This window comes from Martes martes (assembly GCF_963455335.1).
Source record: "Martes martes genome assembly, chromosome: 14".
In the NCBI taxonomy this organism is placed as follows: Eukaryota; Metazoa; Chordata; class Mammalia; order Carnivora; family Mustelidae; genus Martes; species Martes martes.
In genome coordinates, this window is record NC_137902.1 from 81,385,988 (window position 1) to 81,405,084 (window position 19,097).

A 19,097-nucleotide genomic window follows, 5' to 3' on the forward strand; every position below is an offset into this window, starting at 1 on the left:
CTTTTTTTAAAAGCACTTTTCCTTAGATAGGATATGTCCTCACTGTGTTTTGTGGCCCAGGAGCCTGTCCATATGCTAGAGGCCTGGAGGGAAGACAGACCCAGGCTTCCTGTATTTGGGGCAGCAGAGATCTGCTGGCCTTCCGTGAGGCTCCGCGGCCCTCTGCCTCCAAGGACTCTGCTAAAAGATAAGGAGGTAGAATCATATTATTTCTCAGGTCCCCCTCCAGTTCTGAGTTCTCTCTGATGTCCTCTGATCTGTGGCGCTAAGGTTTAAGTATTTCACCATTTAAAAATTGGGCTTCAGAAATAGCTAATATTCATATAGTGCGTTGTGTGTGTCTGGCTGTTCTGAGTACCAGGCAAATATTAGCTCACATCATTCTCATAAAACCTTGCGAACGAAGTGCCGTAAAGGAAACTGAGGCACGGGGAGGTTCAGCCCCGCAGTCCAAGTTCACACAGGCGGAAAGTGCCAGAGCCGTCGGTCACGTGGGCCGTCGGACCCCAGATTCCATGTCACCCCCACACGTTGAGCTCTCCAGTCCAGACCTGCAGGGGCAGCCAGGTCCGAAGTCGCTGGAACTCGTCCGTTAGGTACAGATTGGAACGGGCACCAGAACAGGGCGTGGAGGCTGATCTCGTTTGTGTGCGTTAGTCAGTGAGTAAGGGAATGATGAATGAGTGAATGGAGCAGGAAGCCCCAGCGGGGTCTCGCGTATGCTGTTTTACCACCCCAGCTCTGCATGTGGGCACCCACACTTAGCGGGGTGAGGTGATAGGACGCACCTGCAGATTCTTACTTCCAATCCCCGGTGATGGTGGCCACATCCCGTAAGACCGGTTGAGAGAGACCCTGCTGGCGTGTTTCTCGCTGCATTTCCGGTTAGCGTCCCACAAGCCCCTTAAGAGACTGGAGGGCGCTGTGTGCGAGCTTGAACGCATGTGTTCATAGAGCCCTCCGGGGTGAGGGAACGTCCCCTCCAGGATGGTAGCACGGCGGTGGGGTTGAGCCTTAGATGGACGTTTGGTTTTAGGGTTAGAGTTAATGGCGACACTCTATTAATATGATTGATATTCAACAGTGGAAACTGGTGGTTTCGAATAAGTTTCTTACTGGACTTTCTTCTGCTACCACCACCGAGCCGTAGAGCTGGCCCGTGCGAGTCACACCTTCTCTCTGCTGCGCACTTCCTGGTGGAGCCGCTTTGCGCTGAGCGTGGGGGTGGGCGGAGGGAAGCGCAAGCGAGGGGAACCTAGACAGATCAAAGTGGACCCTCCTGGGGCCCCTGTCGCCACACACCAGGAGGACTGTTGGACATCTCGTAGGTACCAAAGAAACATTTGAATGAATGAATCGAACCCAGCACCGAGCAGGGCACTCATTGAGGCTACGTATGGGTCTTTCTCTAGTAACTGGACAGAAAGATGTTGCTTCGCATTTAGGAGTTAAGAAATGACTTAGTTACTTAATGACTTAGGAGATTCAGAACCACTGTGTGAGCAGAATTCACAAAAGCCATTGAAGCCAGCAGGGCTAAAAGGGACTTCGGAGATGCGTGAATGCGGTCCTTTTATCTTACCCACGAGCGGTCCAGGTCCCAGTGCACTGAAGTCACACCGCAGGTTAGGGATGGGGCGTGAGGTGAGGCGTGGGCCACTCCCTAAGCCCCCAGAATCCTGGTAAGAGTATTGATTGTCTCGGCTGAGAAATAACACATATGCCCCAGATCCCAGGCATGTCGAATCTTTAAACGCACGTGGCTGTACGTGTGTATTTCTTACAGAGCAAGAGTGGAAAACATCTCCCATCTCATTACCAAAGGGAGCCGTCTTATCATGGTGGACCCCTCTCTCCCCTCCCCTCCCCTCTCCTCTCTTCTCCCCCCGCCCTCACAGACCTCCAGTGCCCTGGGCTCTCACCCCACAGCCGGTCAGGGACCTCGTTCCACAGCCGCCTGTAGAATGTCCGCCGGTTTCCAGCGGCTCCAGTCATCCATTCTTTGATCATGTTCCTGGCGATGGTCATAGGGTCTCTGAATTTTCTTTTCTTGTCATTCTAAACAATGCTGAAGTGAGCCTGTCTTCAGCTGTACACTGTCCTGGAGGTACGTTTCTAGAAGTGGGAAGTGCCGGATCCGAGGAGGGGGTGGGCTCCTTCGTGTTGTCCTGCCGGTCTCGTAAGTGGCGTTCTCAACAGTTCATCTCCCGCGCGAAGAGGAAAAAGGTCTATACGTCACGCTGTGTGAGAGTCGATGCCCCGAGTAGAAGTTATTTTAATAACTGTAGCTCGGATCGTTTGAAAGGCTCGCCATGTAAGAGACCTTTCTGGTAGAGGAAAGGACTTCTTTTCAAAGGTGAACATCGCCTCCCTAATATATTTTTTTTGGAAGAACGTAATGTCTTCCATATGGGACCTTAAGGAAGCGTGAGTCTGCTTGGGAACCCGGGACCTGGGAGCAGAGAGGCTCACTGTAGGATGCTGCTTCGTACGTGCCCTGAGGGGAGTGCGGGCAGGTCAGATCTGACGCCCACCCGCGTGGGAGCCTTGCACATGGGCCCCACGTGCCAGCGTAGCTTGTTCCAGTGGCCTTCATTGACCACGCGTCATGGTTTTGAGCTGTACGTAGGTGTGGTTCTGAGATTTAAGCACGTGGTTTTCTTGCCTGGCAGAAAGGCCTGTTCCATCTGGGTCCCTCCAGCCCGGTATAGCTGGTGGGAGCCCTGGCTGTGGGGCTTCAAGCTTTTCTCCCCTTCCCATCACCAGTCCTTGTCCAAACCGAACACTCTCTCAGCTCAGGTCTGCAGGGGGGAAAGTGTTTTGAATAGTACTTACCTATTTTTACCTTTTCCCCAGAGCTCTCTAGTCACGTTGCCGCCATGATGAGAAGGGCCCCAGAGGCCAAGGATTCCTTGGCTGTCCCCCCCCCCCGCCCCGTGCCAGCCGCCCGTGCGTGCATGATGCAGGTTGCCGTGGTGACGCTCTGTGTCCTTCTTGCTGGTCCAGCCCGAGTCTCTTCCTCCCAAGACCTGCCCGTGCTGCAGGTCTAACTGCCTTTTGCTCTTTGACAACCTGTTTCTGTGAAAGACGAGAAGGCGAGTTCCATTTGCTCAGTAAGCACCCGCTGAGTGCCCGCTGCCCACCAGTCTGGGCCTGGGTGCCGAGCGGGGACAGCCGGCTCTCTGCGTCCCAGCCACCACTGCCCGCCCGCCTCAGGGGCCCTTCCCAAGTAGCTCTCCAAACAGACAAGTGCACACAGAGTGACGCAGACGGAAAGAAGGCAAATCCCAGCTCAAGAAGCCTTATTTTGTTTCTAGTAACACCCGCCGGGCAGCAGAGGTCTGGATGGACGAATACAAAAATTTCTATTACGCAGCAGTGCCTTCCGCCAGAAACGTTCCTTATGGAAAGTAAGTGTCCCTTGAGCCCTCTCATGCCACTTTGCTCGGGATCCTGGCGGGGGGTGGGGGAGCCTGTGCTCAGCCCGCACCCCACGAACCATTCTGCTGCCAGAGACGAGAACCGTCGCCCAGGCGTCAAAGCAGGGGCCTGTGCTCAAGGCCGGGCGAGGGCCCAAGGCAAGACGCGTGTGGGAGGTGGGCCAGGGCCGCGGGGACAGGACCGTGGACAGTCCAAGCTCCACTGCCTGCCTCCGTCCTCTTCCCATCAGCAGCTTTCTAGATCTGATGTAAGGAGCTTATCCATTCTCGAAATTGGTGAAGGAATCTTGTTTCCCTCTCTTCCAGTATTCAGAGCCGACTGGAGCTCAGAAAGAAACTTAGCTGCAAGCCTTTCAAGTGGTACCTGGAAAATGTCTACCCAGAGCTAAGGTAGGCTGCCGGGGATCGGGGCCTTACTCCGCGAGGGCTTAGGAGTCGGGGATGTCAGAGAGGCAGGAGGCCCTGAGAGGTGACCAAGTTAAGCTTATGGCCCTGGTGAGAGGCCACGAGCTGGGGCTCCCAGCGAGAGCTGTGTGTCCTCACCCCGCAGCTGTCCCTAAGCACCCCTGAGAACGTGCTCCCCGAATGGCGGCCTCCTGCTGGGTGACCCTCCCGTTCTCCACGGAGGCGGAAACGGTCCCAGGTGGCACCTCATTTAGCTCACGCCCTATTGGCAAGAGGACAAGGGCTGTTGTCTCACCCGCTCTGTAAGTGGCCCAAGGGGCAGTGCCCAGCGTCCCCCGGCTCCTGGCCCTCCCTGTGCGGCAGGTGCCTCTGCCCGGCCTCCCTGCGCTGGAGCCGAGGGCAGTGTTGACACGCGCAGAGACCAAAGAATGAATCCTCTCCCCGCCTCCTGCTTCGCTCCTGCTGCCCGGATGCCGGTGCCCGTCCTGTGGCCCGTCAACAGAGGGCAGCACCCCGCAGGCCTGGAGACCGGACCCCCGCCTCCAGGCTGCGTCGGGCACTGACGCCGGGCCCCGCTTCCCTCCAGGAGACTCTTCTGCGGCTTCTGTCTACGCCCGCTGCCTCCTCTCGCGCTAACGGCCCCTCCGCTTCCTCGGGGAGCCCTTGAGACCCTCCTCAGAGGCCTGCAGGTCTGCGGGTTTCGGGACCCTCCGAACGTCATCCTCGCAAAGGGATGGCCAGACGGGGTTTGCTTTAACCTGGCACCTTCCTCCTTTCCCAGCGAGGGCGTGGCTCCCACGCAGCGGCAGCCGGAGTCACCACCATCATCCTTCGGGCTAACGGGTCCTTCAGCGCCCTTGTCCCCGAGGCTGGCTTGAGCGTTCCCTCACGCAGCCGTGCCTCCCGGCAGCTTTCCGCAGCCGTCACACCCGCAGCCGTGCCCCAGCGGCGGGGACAGCAGGCCTCCTCCTCCCTTGGGCCCCGTCTGTGACGGGCGGCTTGCTCTGGGGCCCGAGAGCAGACTTGGTCACCCGCGGGCAGCCGCTGCTCACTGTCTTTCGCCCAGCCCGCGCGGCGCTTCCCACAGTGGCCTGCAGCCCTGTCGTGGGGACCACCGTGCTTTTGCCGTCACGGTCACGTGTGATGTGGTGGGTGGTGCTGCCAGCCAGAGGGACAGTAAGTGCAGCTTCGCCCTAGGGACACCCCTGCCGTGGGGTGCCAGGGGGCCCGTGCCACTTGCCTAGAACACTGAGTCCCACACCGGCAGGGGAAGCTGACCCCCGACCCGCGCCCGGAAGGGAAGGCACCGACCTGACATTCGTGTGTGTCTGTAGTGCGCCCTGCCGCTCGCTGGGCGCCCCCCAACCCCGTGCCCCAGGCCCTGGGCTCCACGTGCTTGCAGTGAAATGTCTGACGTGATACTTGGAACAGATCTGCTTCACGGGTGCTGTGCAGTAGGGTCCGAGGTTTGGGGGGACAGCGAGAGATGGCACAGCGGGTGCGGGGCCCAGGCTGAGCACAGACCCGGGTGGAACCCTGAGGCAGGTGGCCCCCGTCCACACGGGCCGTTTCTGTCGGTGGCAGGTGCCGGACACAGCCAGGCGCCTTCTCCCCTCTGCCAGGTAAAGGTCAGATCCGAAGTCCGCCAGAAAGCCCAGGCCATGGGGCCTCCCCCCATGAGTTAGTTTTCTGAAGAACTTCCAACAGGCTCACAGTGAGGAGGAGAGGAGCTTCTCCTTTCCTGAGACGGAAAGAATGCTTCTCCAGCTTGAAATCTTCACTCCGGGCTAGAAATCCAGGACATTCGAGAAATGCCGGCCGGCTGACACAGTGTGCCTGTGGGAGGGGGCTTCCTCTCCTCAGGGTTCCTGCTGCCGGAGACGGACTCACCGAGCAAGGGGGTGGACGGTGGGAGCCGGGGGGGCCTGTGGAATTAAGCAGATGGTTCTCCTCTTGCTTTCCAGGGTCCCTGACCACCAGGATATAGCTTTTGGGGCCTTGCAGCAGGGAACCAACTGCCTGGACACTTTGGGACATTTTGCTGATGGTGTCGTTGGAGTCTATGAGTGTCACAATGCAGGGGGGAACCAGGTATGTGTGGGGGTGGGCTGGAGCCCCTGCAGGGAAGGGGCCCTGAGCTTACGAGTCCTTGCTGCTGCCTTTCTCCTGTGACCCAAGGTGTCTGAGGTAGCCTGTGGCCGCAGCTGGTCACCCACAGGCAGGCAGCCACAGGCTCGGGGGGGATGCCCCAGATCTTGACAGATGCGTGGAGCCCGCCGTCAGCCTCGGGCCAGCCTCTGCCACCACAGTAAGGGACGCCTCGGTTATGACCGACATCCGGCATCCCTCCTCGAGGCGGGCCTGCAGGGCTGGTGGGCTTCCTCTCCCCTTCCTCCTCCTCCTCATCTTCCCGCCACCTCTGTCATCCCTGTGGCATGTGCTTGTCCCCAGAGCACCAGTTCTGTGTCTCCATCTGTGTCTGGTCTCCGACCAGCTCATAAACACCTGCTCGGGTCCCGGTTTTAACAGGCACAGACCCTGCGGCTGCTGCCAAAGTCATTATCGGCCCCTGCCTGTTAGATAACACGGGCTTAGATAGAGAATATTAACAATTACTAGCTTTAGTCTGACGCACACACAACTTGTCCTGGGTGCGTAAAGCCCCACACCTCCTGTCCTCACTGAAAACAAGACAGAGAAGGGAAGGCCTGTTGGGCCTAACCGTGGCCTATATGTTCCAGAGGACAATGTTCTAGAAAAGCAGTTTTCCCATAAAAAAAATGATAGGTGTTTTTTAAAATGTGGGCTTTGTGCCCAGAAGAGTCTGGGTCATGCTAGGTATTCTTATCTCCTTGAAAACGTGCCAAGCTCTCCGAGGACCTACAGTTTAAATGGGGCCGTTGGTGGCTGGGGGGTTAACTAAGTGTATCCCAGATTTACTGATCACAGAACCTTCTTTAAATAGAACTATTTTTAAGAGAGGGCACCTGCTTTTACGTAAAGTTGGTTGTTCCAAATCCCCCCAGGGAGTGTCTGGGCGGACTGCGACCCCCGGATGTTTCATCCCGTCTCTTCACTCGGTGATGTCCTCTTAACAGTTGCTTGGACCGGTCTGGACATCCTCAGTTAGACAAGGGAGGGAGAGCCGGCTTCAGGCGGCGGCCAGGGCTGGTCCAGCGCAGACGGTCAAGCCGTGCCGCTCCCAGGCTCCCAGGGTCTCACCTCTGTCCTCAGAGCCCGGCCTCGGTCCCATGCGTGCTTCCCCGGGACAGGCTGTGAGCTTGGAGTGAACCCCCAGCCAGCCTCGGGCTGCAGCCTGGTTTGTGGTCTAAGGAGGGAGGGAAAGAGAGTAGGAGGGAAGACTCGAGTCAGGCCGAGTTAGTTGGGTGGGGACAAGAGGGACGGAGGGCGCCGTGCCTGCCGAGAGTGTCTCTGCGTGTCCTTGTCAGGCCTTAGGTCCGAAACTCACCGTGGTTCCACTTTCTGTGGGGACTGCGTGGCTCTGGGTCCCACCGATGCACACGGCGGTGGCACACGGCACAAGTCTGCCTGCAGGAAGCCATGCGGGGACGGAGCGCGAGGAGGTCTGGGGCTTCGGTGTGAGGGGGGAGGCTGAGGGCGCCGGGAGACGCGGGGTTTTATCTGTCTCTGGCCAAGCCGGAATGAAAATACTGAAGTGTTGCCTTCCAAAAAGGCAAGCTTTGGGCAGCCTGGAAACACAGTGGATCTAATGAGTCTCCGTCCGGAAGCTCCGTTTAGCCTTCGGCAGCAGGGCTGTGCTTCGGGGCCTGCAAAGCCCGGGGTGCTTCTGGTCCTCGTGGCCGAAATTCAGAATTTGGCTAATGCACCGGTCTGGGTGTTAGGATTCAGAGGAGGCGTGGCCCCGGGTTACCTGCCGTCTGTGCTGTTAGACTCCAGATTTCTTCCGATTCCAGAGCCTCACCCTGTCCCCCGTTGAGTCACCGGGGTTTTCCCTCAGTCACGTGTGCAACGTTCTGATGATTCAGTGACCGTTGCAGGGGTCCGCCCTTATATTTTAGCAGCTCTGACCAGGGCAGACTCCGTGCATTTGGAAGGTATGTATGGCGGCCAACAGTGAGGGATTTCCCGCGCCCCCCCACCCTGCCCTCCCCGGGCTCAGGAGCCAGCTTCGGTCCTGGGTGCCGTGCGTGGCTCTCGCCCACGTGGCATGGCCTCGGGGGTGGATGGTACCTTTTAACCCGTGGCTGGTCACAAAAGCTGCCGTGGTCTGCGTGGTCGCCCCCACCTGTGATGGCTGGTGGCCGTGGCTCTGGATCCCCAGATCCAGTCTCTGAGTCCACGAGCCCCACTCTGCAAGCCCGTGGGGAGGCTGACCCGCCCGGCCTGCCGGGCGCGTTGCTCCCTCGTGCCCGTCCCCCGCGTGGTTTTGCATAGCTCCTCCTTCTCGTCTCACAGCTGTCCTGGTTAGAGTCCCCTTGTTCATAGGCACAGGAGTACGTTGATGATGAGCTGCCCTCAGGAAGCCATTTGCAGGAGGAGGAAGAGATTGGGACGGTGTAGGAGGCCACCCAGAGGCTGCTGCTCCCGGCTGTGTGCACAGGCGACTATGCTGGGCCATGGCCACGCCCAGACTTGGGCTGTCCCAGTGCTGTGCGTGGGGCTGTTGGGGAGAGCAGATAGCATGGCTTGTGCAGAGCACCCAGTCCCTTTTTTTTTCCCTTTTGCCCTTGTGGGAACCTCGATTTTCTCCCACTGGGCCGGAGGAGCTTTCCCTCCCCCCAGCAGATGTCCGCGGAGTCCCCGCTAGGCCAGCTGCGGGGCACTCAGGGATCCTGGACAGAAGCACCCAGTCTTGCCTGTCCAGGGAGCAGGTTTCTACCATCTCTGAGCCTGTTTCCTGTGGTTTTGTGCTGGAATCACCCCGAGAGCTTTCCGGAAATTCCGACGTCAGGTCCCCCGTCCAGAGAGCCTGATTTCATCGGCCTGGAGTCCCAGAGCACTGGGGTTTGTGAAATCTCCCAAGGCGGGTGATTCTGAACAAGCCACTGCACCAGGAGGGTTTTCTAGCGGGGGAGGCCACACCGGTGGGCGACAGGCTTCTCCCACACCCCGGGGCCCACCTTCCTCCGCGGACCGGCCTGCGGCCGGGAGAGCGGCCTAGACCAGCCCCGCCAACCTTGCCCGGTCTGCTGAGAATGTCCTCTGTCTGCAACACCCGATGCGGTTCTCACGGACCCCGTGGGGCTCCAGAGCACTCAGAATTTAGCCGGTGTGACTGAGGAGGTCAGGTGTTCAGCCATTTGGCTCAGCCAAGGTGGGTAGTGGCCACCACATCGGGTAGCATGGGTCACAGGCGGCGGGAAGCCCGGGCTCAGGCTCGCTCCTCACTGGTGTGCCGATGCGTAACCCTCCCGTAAGTGAATCCTGTCCGTACCGATGGAAGGCGATGCTTTTCTGAGTGGTGTGCCACCTGGGTGAGAAATGAGAGGGTTAAGTGGCGTTTCCTAACTGTAGACACAGTCCTTCTTATCTGGTTTCTGGCGGAGCCTCAGCAGACACCCTGGAAATGGGGAAATTAATGGCCGTGCTTTTTTAAGAGTGGCAGCTCAAAAAAGCAATTCTTAAATATTTATGAACTTTATTTTACAAATTCAGATCATTGAAATGCAACAGAAGAACAAAGTGGCAGCCAGCTCTGTTGTTTGCACAGCTGAATTAGTTTTTCCTGGAATTCGGTGTAAAGTCTGCTGTAAAATAATTAAACACACAATAGCAAGGAGGTTGTAGAAACATTTGTACGTGAGCTTTCCCTGAGTATCTGCAACCCTTCCAGTGTCTTTTCGACACCTGCTTCCAAGAAGCATCTAGAAGCTTACCCATGAGCAGGGGCGGGTTGGTGCCGGTACTTCACGCGAGCCTCGCTGGAGGTATGATGCATATCTGAGTGAATGAAAGGCAGGGTGCACGTGCTCCTTCCTGGGGCCTTTTGGCTTCGAATGCCACCCTGGGATACAGGTGACACTTGAGTGCCCGTTGGCACCTCGGAGGCACTGGCTATGGGGGGACAACCTGACAGTAGGCTGGAATCAACCCTCAAGGGCAGCGTGGGGCCCTTCCCAGAGAATGGTCTGCAAAGCTCACTGCCAGAGGCCGATGGGGACAGGTGGGGACAGGGCTCCGTGCTCTCGAGTCTGAGAGATGTGCAGGAAAACAGCGCGAGCAGGTTCTTCCGTGCTCAGCCTTCCAGGGCCTCGGAGAGCCTGTGTGTGACTTTGCAGAAAGACACGTGGCCCGAACTCACGGTTCCCCAAACTTACTTGACCTGAAACAGACTTCTCATAGAATCCCTCCCGGAGCACACTTTGGGAAACACTCATTAAAAGGTGAGAACACTGAAGCCAAAGAAAAGGAGGGGACCGGTCCCCGTCTGCCTCCGTGCTAGGAGAGAAGGAAGCTGCGAACACCCCAGGGGGCTTCTCCGAAGCCTAGATGGGCTGCCTGTCTAGGGCAGACCATCTGTTCCAAGGTGACAGAGGTACTGAACAGTGAGGCTTCTTTAAAAGGTAATTTATTCCCTCCCTTACCTCTGTCCCCTGAGAACAGAAAAAAGAAAGAAAAATAATTTCTTCATAGCATTTAATAGCATCTCAAGCTACACAGTACATTTATCCGTGGGTGAGCCGTTCTCCCCGCTGGAGAGCCAGCCCCGGGAGGTCGGGGCCTTGCCTGTCTGTTCACGGCCGTGGGCCGGGCCCTGGGAGGGCACCTGAGGCGTCGCAGGGCACCGTGGACCATCACGGGAAGGACGGCTGAGTCGTGGCCACTTTCCTGGGCGGAGAGCAGAAAGGCATATGCTGGTAGGGAGTGTGTCCCGGTGGAATTCTGGGTTGGAAGTCGCCTGGCTGCTTCTGGATCCTGAAGGCTCACTTGGGAATTGACCCCTTTAAGAGGGTCGGGTCCTAGAGTGAAGGTTAGAAGCTGTCTCCTCCCGTCCCACCTGTGGCCCCCCCCAGAACCTTCTGCCTGGAGCCTCACGCTCCCTCACCCTCTTCTCCATTTTCCCACGTCCTGTCCTTTCAGACTGTCTTATAAATGGTTGTGCTCTCAGCCCTGTGTGTGTGTGTGTGTGTGTGTGTGTGTGTGTGTGTGTTGTAAAAATCATAAGCAAGTTATTTTAGCACTCTCTGGCTCCGTTTTCCATCTCTAAGATGGGGTAATAACAGCTTCTCATGGGGCATAGCAGTGCCCCGCACACAGTAGGGGCCTGATGTTAGCACGAGGGGTGTGTGTGTAAATACCCAGGTCCGTCCCCAGGGAGCTCAGGCCTTGGGGAGTGTCAGCAAACCAACTCATGCGCAGTGAGGCTGCACGCTGCGTATTTCGCTACGGGCTCCATGTGTAATTTTCATCTTCACACATCACAGTCCACATTCGTAAATGCGGTTTCCAAGCCACACCCGCAGGGGGCAGAGTCTTTCCGAAATGACGCAGGCGGAAACGTCGACCCTGACCCGTCCGCCTTGGGGGATCCACGCGTGGGCCACCGTGTTCCCGGCTCCCGGTCCACAGCGGAGCCCTGGGTGTGGCGCTCCGATGCACCCCCCGGGCTGAAACCGCTCATACCGTTTATCTTAGTTACTCGTGTTCTCAGAGTGCTTTTGCCACATCAGTCGGTGAACTTGGCGCTGCCCTGGGTGGCCCCCCACTCCCGCGCCCCCCACCGCCCTGGCACCTCCAGGTGGAGATCTGCCCCTCGGTAAGAAGTCACGTGTCGGCCCTGAGTCGGCTGGGGGGGCTCGGGACCTCTGCTCGGCGGCATGACCCTGTCCCTCTCGAGCCCCGTCACTCCACAGCCCCGTGCGTGGCGCAGCCCTGACCTCCGGCGTTGTGTTCCAGGAATGGGCCTTGACGAAGGAGAAGTCGGTGAAGCACATGGACTTGTGCCTGACGGTGGTGGACCGGGCGCCGGGCTCTGTCATAAAGCTGCAGGGCTGCCGGGAGAACGACACCAGACAGGTAGGGCGCCCCTGCCCCTCAGCCCAGCCTTCCCGCACGCCCCCGTGGCTTCGACCACCCCGCTCCTTTGTCCCGTCGGGCTGCCCTGTCGGACCTCGGCTCCGGCCGTCCGCCATCTCCCACCAAGCTGGGGAGCTCCTGGCCTGCGGCAGGTGTTCCGTGAACCCCGTGCCGGGCAAACGTGGGGTCGGGATGCTCGTGCTACGTGCGGGCTGTGCGTGGTCGGAAGGCCGCCTTGCCTCCCGTGCGCACCGGCGGGGGCAGCGTGCCTCCTGTCCTCTGTCCTCGGCCCCGCGTGGGCCGCTCCACTGTGAGTGCCCTCATCCTGGGGTATGTCTTCCCGTAACTTATTTTCTTCAAACATTTATTCACTTTTTTTAGAAAGAGAAAGAGATCATGCGCAGGGGGAGGGGCAGAGGCCGAGGGAGACTGGCAAGCAGACTCCCTGCCGAGCGTGCAGCCCGACACGGGGCTCGATCCCGCGACCCCGAGATCCTGACCCAAGCCAAAATCAAAGAGTCGGAGGTCCAGTTGGCCGCCCCTTCCAGAGCTTCTTGATTGATCTGCTTCTGTCTGTGCCTCACTCTCTAGCAAGACTGGAGGGGAAGGGGCCACATTTTTGTGTTCGGCTCCTATGAGGGTCTGGAAGCACCTTCACTAGGTAGGGACGCCAGTGCCTCCAGGTCAGTTCCTCCTCCCTGCGCCGTGCAGGTAAGCGGAGCCGCTGGTCCCTTCTCCAGTCCTTCTTTATAGCAGCCTCTCGTACGTGCGTGTCCTGAGAGTGTGTGTCTGGTGGTGCCGGCAAACACCGGTGAGAGGTGGGTGGCGGGGCGCGTGTTGGTCTGAGCGCTGGCCATGACCATGGGAAGCCCACCCCGTTCTGCCTCCTCACACCCCGGCGGGCGGAGGCACAGACCTCGGGCCGGGGAGCAGGGAGGCCCCGCCGGCTCACGGCTTCTCCACAGAAGGAGAAGCACAGAGGGCCATGCAGGTGCGCGGCCTTGGCGGGATACACGTCAGGTGGGGATCTCAGCACAGATGCAGAGCCCGCCGAGAAGTTAGCACAGCACTGACCTACAAATAAGTACTAAAAAAGAAAGCAAGGTTCATCACCACGTCACCGAAGGGAGGTGTTTTCGTTCTGTTTCACTCCGTGCGCTGATGAACCCACGGCCCCGAAGGAAAGACCTAGCGACAACCTCTCTCTCGCAAGCCGCCAGTCGGATGTTGCTTATTTCTGATGACATTCTCGTTCTTTCCACTCCACCGCGTATTTCAAAGAAAAATTGCCTATTCTTATTTATTCATTAACTATTTCTGCTTTTTAAATTTGCAAAAATGCTAAACAATTAAGTTCAAGTGGATGAGACCTTATACACATACACACACTCTCTCTCTTTCCCAAGTGTCTGTGTATTTATACCTTCCGACATGCCAACGTGGGGAGCACTGGCTTGTCTCCGTATGGTCCCTTTTTATGAAATAGATGGATGTAGAGAAACGGAGGTACAGCCACCCGCAGCCCGGAGCCTGAGTGGGCTTCTCGTCCGAGACAGATTTTACCGAAGAGGAGGTGGAGACCCACAGAGTCAGCATCTCCTCTCCAGTGTCACCTGGGAGGACCGAGGCCAGGACCAGGTCCCTGGCTTCCATCCCGGCTGTCAGGGAAATACTTGCGTCTGTCCATCCCTGGCCTGCTTGCGGGGTCTGTCCCTGGCTCTGTGGAACCCCAGCCTGGCTTCTGATGGACGCTTGAATCCCAGTAGGCGCTCGCCTTATTTCCAGAGCGGACAGGTGTTCCTGGTGTGATCCCGGTTCTTTGGGAAGCCTAGGACGCCTCGGAGAGGCTCACACCAGGGGACGGGAATGTCCTGCAGGCAGCTCTTCTGACCCCGAGACCTCACCGGGTGCGGAGCCCTGTGGCCGCGTTTCAGCAGGGCCTTGAGGGCCCAGAAATCCGACCCGCGATTAGAGACAGAGCTGGAGTTTGATTATTTTTTTTAAAGACCTTCCATTTAGCTGAGGCTTTGACACCTGACAGGCAGAGGCCCCCGGAGAAGGGAAATCAGATTCCATTCATTCCACGTTCTTTGTCAAGCCTGATTCCTGGCCCCTCAGAGCAGCACAGGGCTGTCTGCGCCGCAGACACACTTTACATGACAACGGCAGAAGCTCGAGTGAGGACTGACTGACAGCCAGGGAGCCAGAAAGGAGGGATGATGGGCAGGCAGCCGTAACCTCCCCGTGCTCGGCTGATTGCACTGAATTTCACTGTTGGCAGAAGCTCTGGGTTCACGGGCGGCCTGAATGAGTGTCACAGGACCCTCGTGAGAACATCCCAGCATCCTGTTCTCCTCGTGCAGGAGGCCGGTTCTCAGGGTGCCGGGTTCCTCTCTGCCTGCTCTGCCTCCTTCCCCCCACCACCCTCCCATCCACTTGCCCTCTGAGAGGAGGCCCCTCAGCTAATTTTATCTCGAAGCCGCACCTTCTTGCCAGCTGGACTGTTTGGTTTCCAGGCACGTCTATGTGTTCGTGTTGTGTGTGCATTTGCAGAGTCAGGGGAAGGGGAGGCAGGAGGAAGTAAATTCAATTCCATGGTGTCAAAAGGATTTGCAGAAATACTTACGGAAAGGAGCTTGAGTGCACACAGTGTAAAAAATTAATTAGAATCACAGACTCTATTAATGAAGGGAGAGCTTTGGGGAGAAAAAAGTGTGATTTTTTTTTTCTTTGAAAGAACAAACAGATTTTTACATGGGGTAAACAATGGGGTCGGGGGGCCTCAGACTTCCCTGAGGCAAGGCTGTGGGCTTTGTTTCCTTTCTTGTTTGGTTGGCGGATCAGTTGGTGAATTGGTGAGTTGGTTGGTTTACTCATTGACTGACTGAGTGTGGTTAGCTGGTCAGTTGAGGGTGGGTTGGGGTTGGTCTTGGTTGGTGGGAGGGCGTACACGTTCGAATAAGGAGACGTTAGGCCCTGTGCTCACAAGAGTCGCATTGGGAACTCGGCAAATATTGCTTGGTCCCTGCCGTGCAGAGTGCCGGGGGCCCCCGGAGTGGCCGAGACAGGTTTCTCAGACCCACCAAGGAGCTCACAGACTCGTAGAGAGAACAGACAGGATAGAAACGGGTTCCTCAACATGATAATTCTGCCCTCTCAGGCATCTCTTTCCCTCTCGGCTGGCCTGACACTGTTCCCCTGGTTAATGGAGCCCGAGGCCCTAAGTGGGAGCATGGAAGTGCCCGGCCACTGCCTCCAGGCGGGGCTGCCTTCCAGGAGCCAAGGCCGGGATCCCGATCGGGGCCTCTTTGAGCTGACTCAGCTTCCTAGGGCTCCTCTGGGGGCTAAATAGCCTCAGCTGAGGCCTTCTTGTGGATGAATGCACGTGCCCCCCGGAGGCACCCTCGCTCGAGTTCTCGGGTTAATGACCGAGGCTGGGCAGGTGCCCAGAGCGCCAGAGCTTGGATGAGGGGTGGGGCAGGACACGCGGGCCCTAGCGGGCCCAGAACGGAGGTCTGGAGTTGCAAACCCGGCAGAGAGCATAGGTTTCTTTCCTGGACGCTCAGCTGGCCCTGGGGCTGCTTGGTCTTGGGGCAGCGGCTAACTCCTCCATTATGATCCGAGATCCCCCACCAACCACAAAAAAAAAAAAAAATTTTTTGCTTTTTGTGTAGCTAGGACGCCCTGCCTACGGGTCTGTCCCCTACCGTCTCGTGTGCGCTGTGACCGTAAGGCCCTCTCCTGTCTCCTGCAGAAATGGGAGCAGATCGAGGGCAACTCCAAGCTGCGGCACGTGGGCAGCAACCTGTGCCTGGACAGCCGCGCGGCCAAGAGCGGGGGCCTGAGCGTGGAGGTGTGCGGCCCCGCCCTGTCTCAGCAGTGGAAGTTCACGCTCAACCTGCAGCAGTAGGAGAGCCCGCCAGGCGGCGCCCACCGGGCCCCCACACCGGCCGGCTGAGTTTGGAGATCCCGTTGTCGATTATGTTTCTTGAACTTTCTGCGAAACTATATACCTCAGTATTCCATCATGGTCGGAAAGTCGGAGAACGTGTGCGAGGCACGGGGCCTGGGTGGACGCCGAAGAGGCTGGGAAAGAGACCCGCTCTCCTCGTCCCATGGGAGGCGGCTGGGCCCCCTTTCCGAGGCCGCCCCCACCCACCCACAGCGACCCCCCAGGGGCGGCCGAGGCGCGGGCCCCAGCGCGGGGCAGGGAGAGCAGAAGGGGCATCGCTGCTGTGTCACCGTGAGGAACACTCTGGAAATCTCCATTTTTGATCCCATCGAAATCATGTCTGGTTTCTGCAACGGTGACCCGAGTCATTTTGCAGGATTACGTCGTACGTCCCTGTCCCCGCTCCTCTGTTCCCGGCTGTCTTCCCAGCACAGACCCCCTCTTCCACACGATGTACTTGCTCTATTTGAATAGGAACTTTCTACGGTGGGACAGTAAATATAAATATATATAAAAGAAAGAATGTACGGTCAATTCCCTATGGTTTCTGTAGGTCGTCCTCATCTTGTAAATTTCCCACAAAGCAGTTAGTTCACGGCCGTAAGGAAGAGGGGCGGGGCCCTTTGGGATGGGGAGAAGGTGGCCTCCAGCGCCTCCCCTACCCCGGAGCCCCACCAGTGAGCAGGTGCTATGGGGGCCACGGGGGGCTTCCCTGCCACTGGGCCCCAGGAGGCTAGGGGTGCCGGGGGGCCCTCCGTTGGCTTCAGCTTGCAAGCCACGGTTCGGTGTTGGAACCTACTTTCTGTGCCCTTGGTATCTGGAAACCTGGATGGGTTATTTTTTTTGATGAACATTTCTTTGGGTCTGTTTAAATTGATTTTTTTTTCTCTTAGGAAAAACAAAAACAACACAAAAAACAAAACAAAACCCAGGCTCCCAGCTCCCAGTAGGTGACAGTAGGAAGCTGTCCTGGCTGTCATAGGGCGAACTGTGTGTGTCCCGTGAGCTGGTCCCTGGGCTCTGGAGTCTGGCCTGCCCCCGCTGTCCCTCCCTTGCCCAGGGGCCTGCTTTTGGTCATGGAGGATTCTGGAGACAGAGCAGGAGGCTTGTGTGTTAGGAAGCAGATGTCAGTGTAAACCACAAGCCAGTTAGGAACTAGAAGTCATGACAGGAAGAGATGCCCAGGAATGTCCCTGCAGCAACCCCCCTTGCCTTTGCGGTGGCCCCACGGTGACAGGGCAGTCCGGGCCCCCTACGGAGGGGCCCCGCCCTCCTTCCTTCTCCCCTTCTGCGTGCGCGCCCAGTCTCAGAGAGGGCGTGTGTGTCAGAAATGCACCTCCTCGGGCCCCAAGGGGAGGGCCCGGGAGGTCACAGAGTGGGAAGTGGCCCCAGAAGATTCTGCTGGGTTGATAGTCTGCAAAGTGCCACTCTCTTCCCTGCCCATTTCCCGTTTCCAAAAGGGAGCGCTACTGTTTTTTCTTCCTTCATTGAAAAAGGCCCATGTGTGTTTGCTCTGGGTCACCGGGATCGGGCGCGGAGGCGTGGCTGGGGGACTGTCCTGCCCTCCTTTTGGCCTCTGCCCAGCAGGCGGACGTACGCTCAGTGGACAGGGAGGCCGTGGCCGGGTTACCACTGCACACCTTGTCTCAGAGGCCGGTCTTGACTGCGGGGAGGCCTCGGAGAGAGGGCCCGGTACCCATGCAAGGCTGTTGAGTGCAGGTGGGGCGGGAAGCAGACTCAACCTGGGCACCTGGGTCCTCCTCTCAGACCCGGTCCCCTGTGAGCCGCTGCCGGTGTTCACCAGAAAAATTCCCCACGGCTGGCAAACACATTTGGCTTTGATGTGCAACAAATTCGAGTCAGGTCCTTGATGAGTCCTTTCCTTGTGCACTCCCACCCCACCCAGAACCCTCATGGCGCCTGTACCATCAGGACCGGCCCACCTGGCCCGTTCTGGGGTCGCTCCTCGACCCTGAGCTAGGGGTGCGGGGGGGCGGGGTGCGGCAGCCTGGGACCCTGTGGGCCTTGGGAGCAGAGGTGCGGCTGGGCGGGCTCCCTGGAGGCGAGCTATGTTTACAAGACCACAGTGTGCCAAAGTGACTTCCTGCGGTTGCGTATTTCTTAGTCAACGGGACGGTCCCACCCTCCCACTCCGGTTTTTACAAGTACAGATTCTCTCTCCTAAGAGCCCTTTGAGCAAAGTGTGGCGAAGCTAGTTGTCCTCTCTGTGGTGGTCTTTCTTACGTCTTCATCAAAGCTAAAATGATGGTCTCTGTGAGTATGTTTTGCAAATTCAAAATATAGTTTGGTAATTTTTTTTCCAGTTGATTTTTAAAAAGAACTGCTGTACAGAGCTTGTACTTTGTCCATTTTATAGATGGAAACCATCCTTGAAAATTGTTTAACTTAAATAAAGAGAAGATACTTTATAGATAACACTCTCTGGCAATGACTGCAGTCATTCTTGGTGCGTTACCGGGGGAGGGAGGGTGACTAGCATCTGGGGGTGGTGGGGAGACGGTCTGTCTTCTCTGGGGCCCCCCCACTCCATGACTCTTTCTTTTTTTTTATTTTTAAGATTTGGGGTTTTCTTGTTTTTTGTTTTTTTTAACAGAGGGAGAGTGAGCACTGGGACACAAGCAGGGGCAGGCTTCCCACTGAGCAGGGAGCCCAATGTGCGGCTCGATCCCAGGACCCTGGGATCACGACCCGAGCCAAAGGCAGACGCTTAACCGACTGAGCCAGGCAGGTGCCCCTCCATGACCATTTCTTACCACACCTTTAAAAAGCATTCGCTGTTTACCGCTGGGCCCTCGTGGTGTTTATTCTTGTAATACCGTTTCCGTCTGTGGAGTGTTCGTGATGTGCCGGGCACGGAGCCAAGCCCTGAAACGCGTTCCCCTCGTCTGCTCGCAGTAACCTGTGCGACGGTGCGACAGGCTGCCTTCCACAGCTGGCCCCAGAGGCTGCTGCCTGAAGCCCTTAACCTCCTCAAGGTCAAGGGCTCACCTGCTCAAGGTCACACCGCTGCTGAGTGCTCACCTGGAGTCAGCCTGGGGTCCGCTCGCCCAGCTGGGCTGGAGGGAGGGGGCAAATGTTTTCAGCACTTTTATGGCATTTAAAATCTATACTTGTTTCCCAGCTGCGGGCCGCCCAGTGCCATCTGAGGCTGGCTCAGGTCTTTCCCCTCATCCTCAGCCTTGTAACATGCCTACCCTCGGGGCGCCTGGGTGGCTCAGCGGGTTAAGTCTCTGCCTTGGGCTCAGGTCATGATCTCAGGGTCCTGGGATCGAGCCCCGCAT

At 57.8% G+C, this 19,097-nt stretch overlaps 1 protein-coding gene across 1 annotated transcript in view; it reads left to right on the forward strand.

Moving 5' to 3' along the window:
- Nucleotides 1-18,233, forward strand: part of GALNT2 (polypeptide N-acetylgalactosaminyltransferase 2) — a 184,054-nt gene extending 165,821 nt beyond the window's left edge. The window contains exons 12-16 of the mRNA XM_080822337.1: nt 3,318-3,410; nt 3,747-3,830; nt 5,810-5,936; nt 11,724-11,843; nt 15,598-18,233. Coding sequence (XP_080678463.1) covers nt 3,318-3,410; nt 3,747-3,830; nt 5,810-5,936; nt 11,724-11,843; nt 15,598-15,753 — 580 coding nt within the window. The 3' untranslated portion in view covers nt 15,754-18,233. The remainder of the gene's footprint in view (nt 1-3,317; nt 3,411-3,746; nt 3,831-5,809; nt 5,937-11,723; nt 11,844-15,597) is intronic.
- The last annotated feature ends 864 nt before the right edge of the window (nt 18,234-19,097 follow it).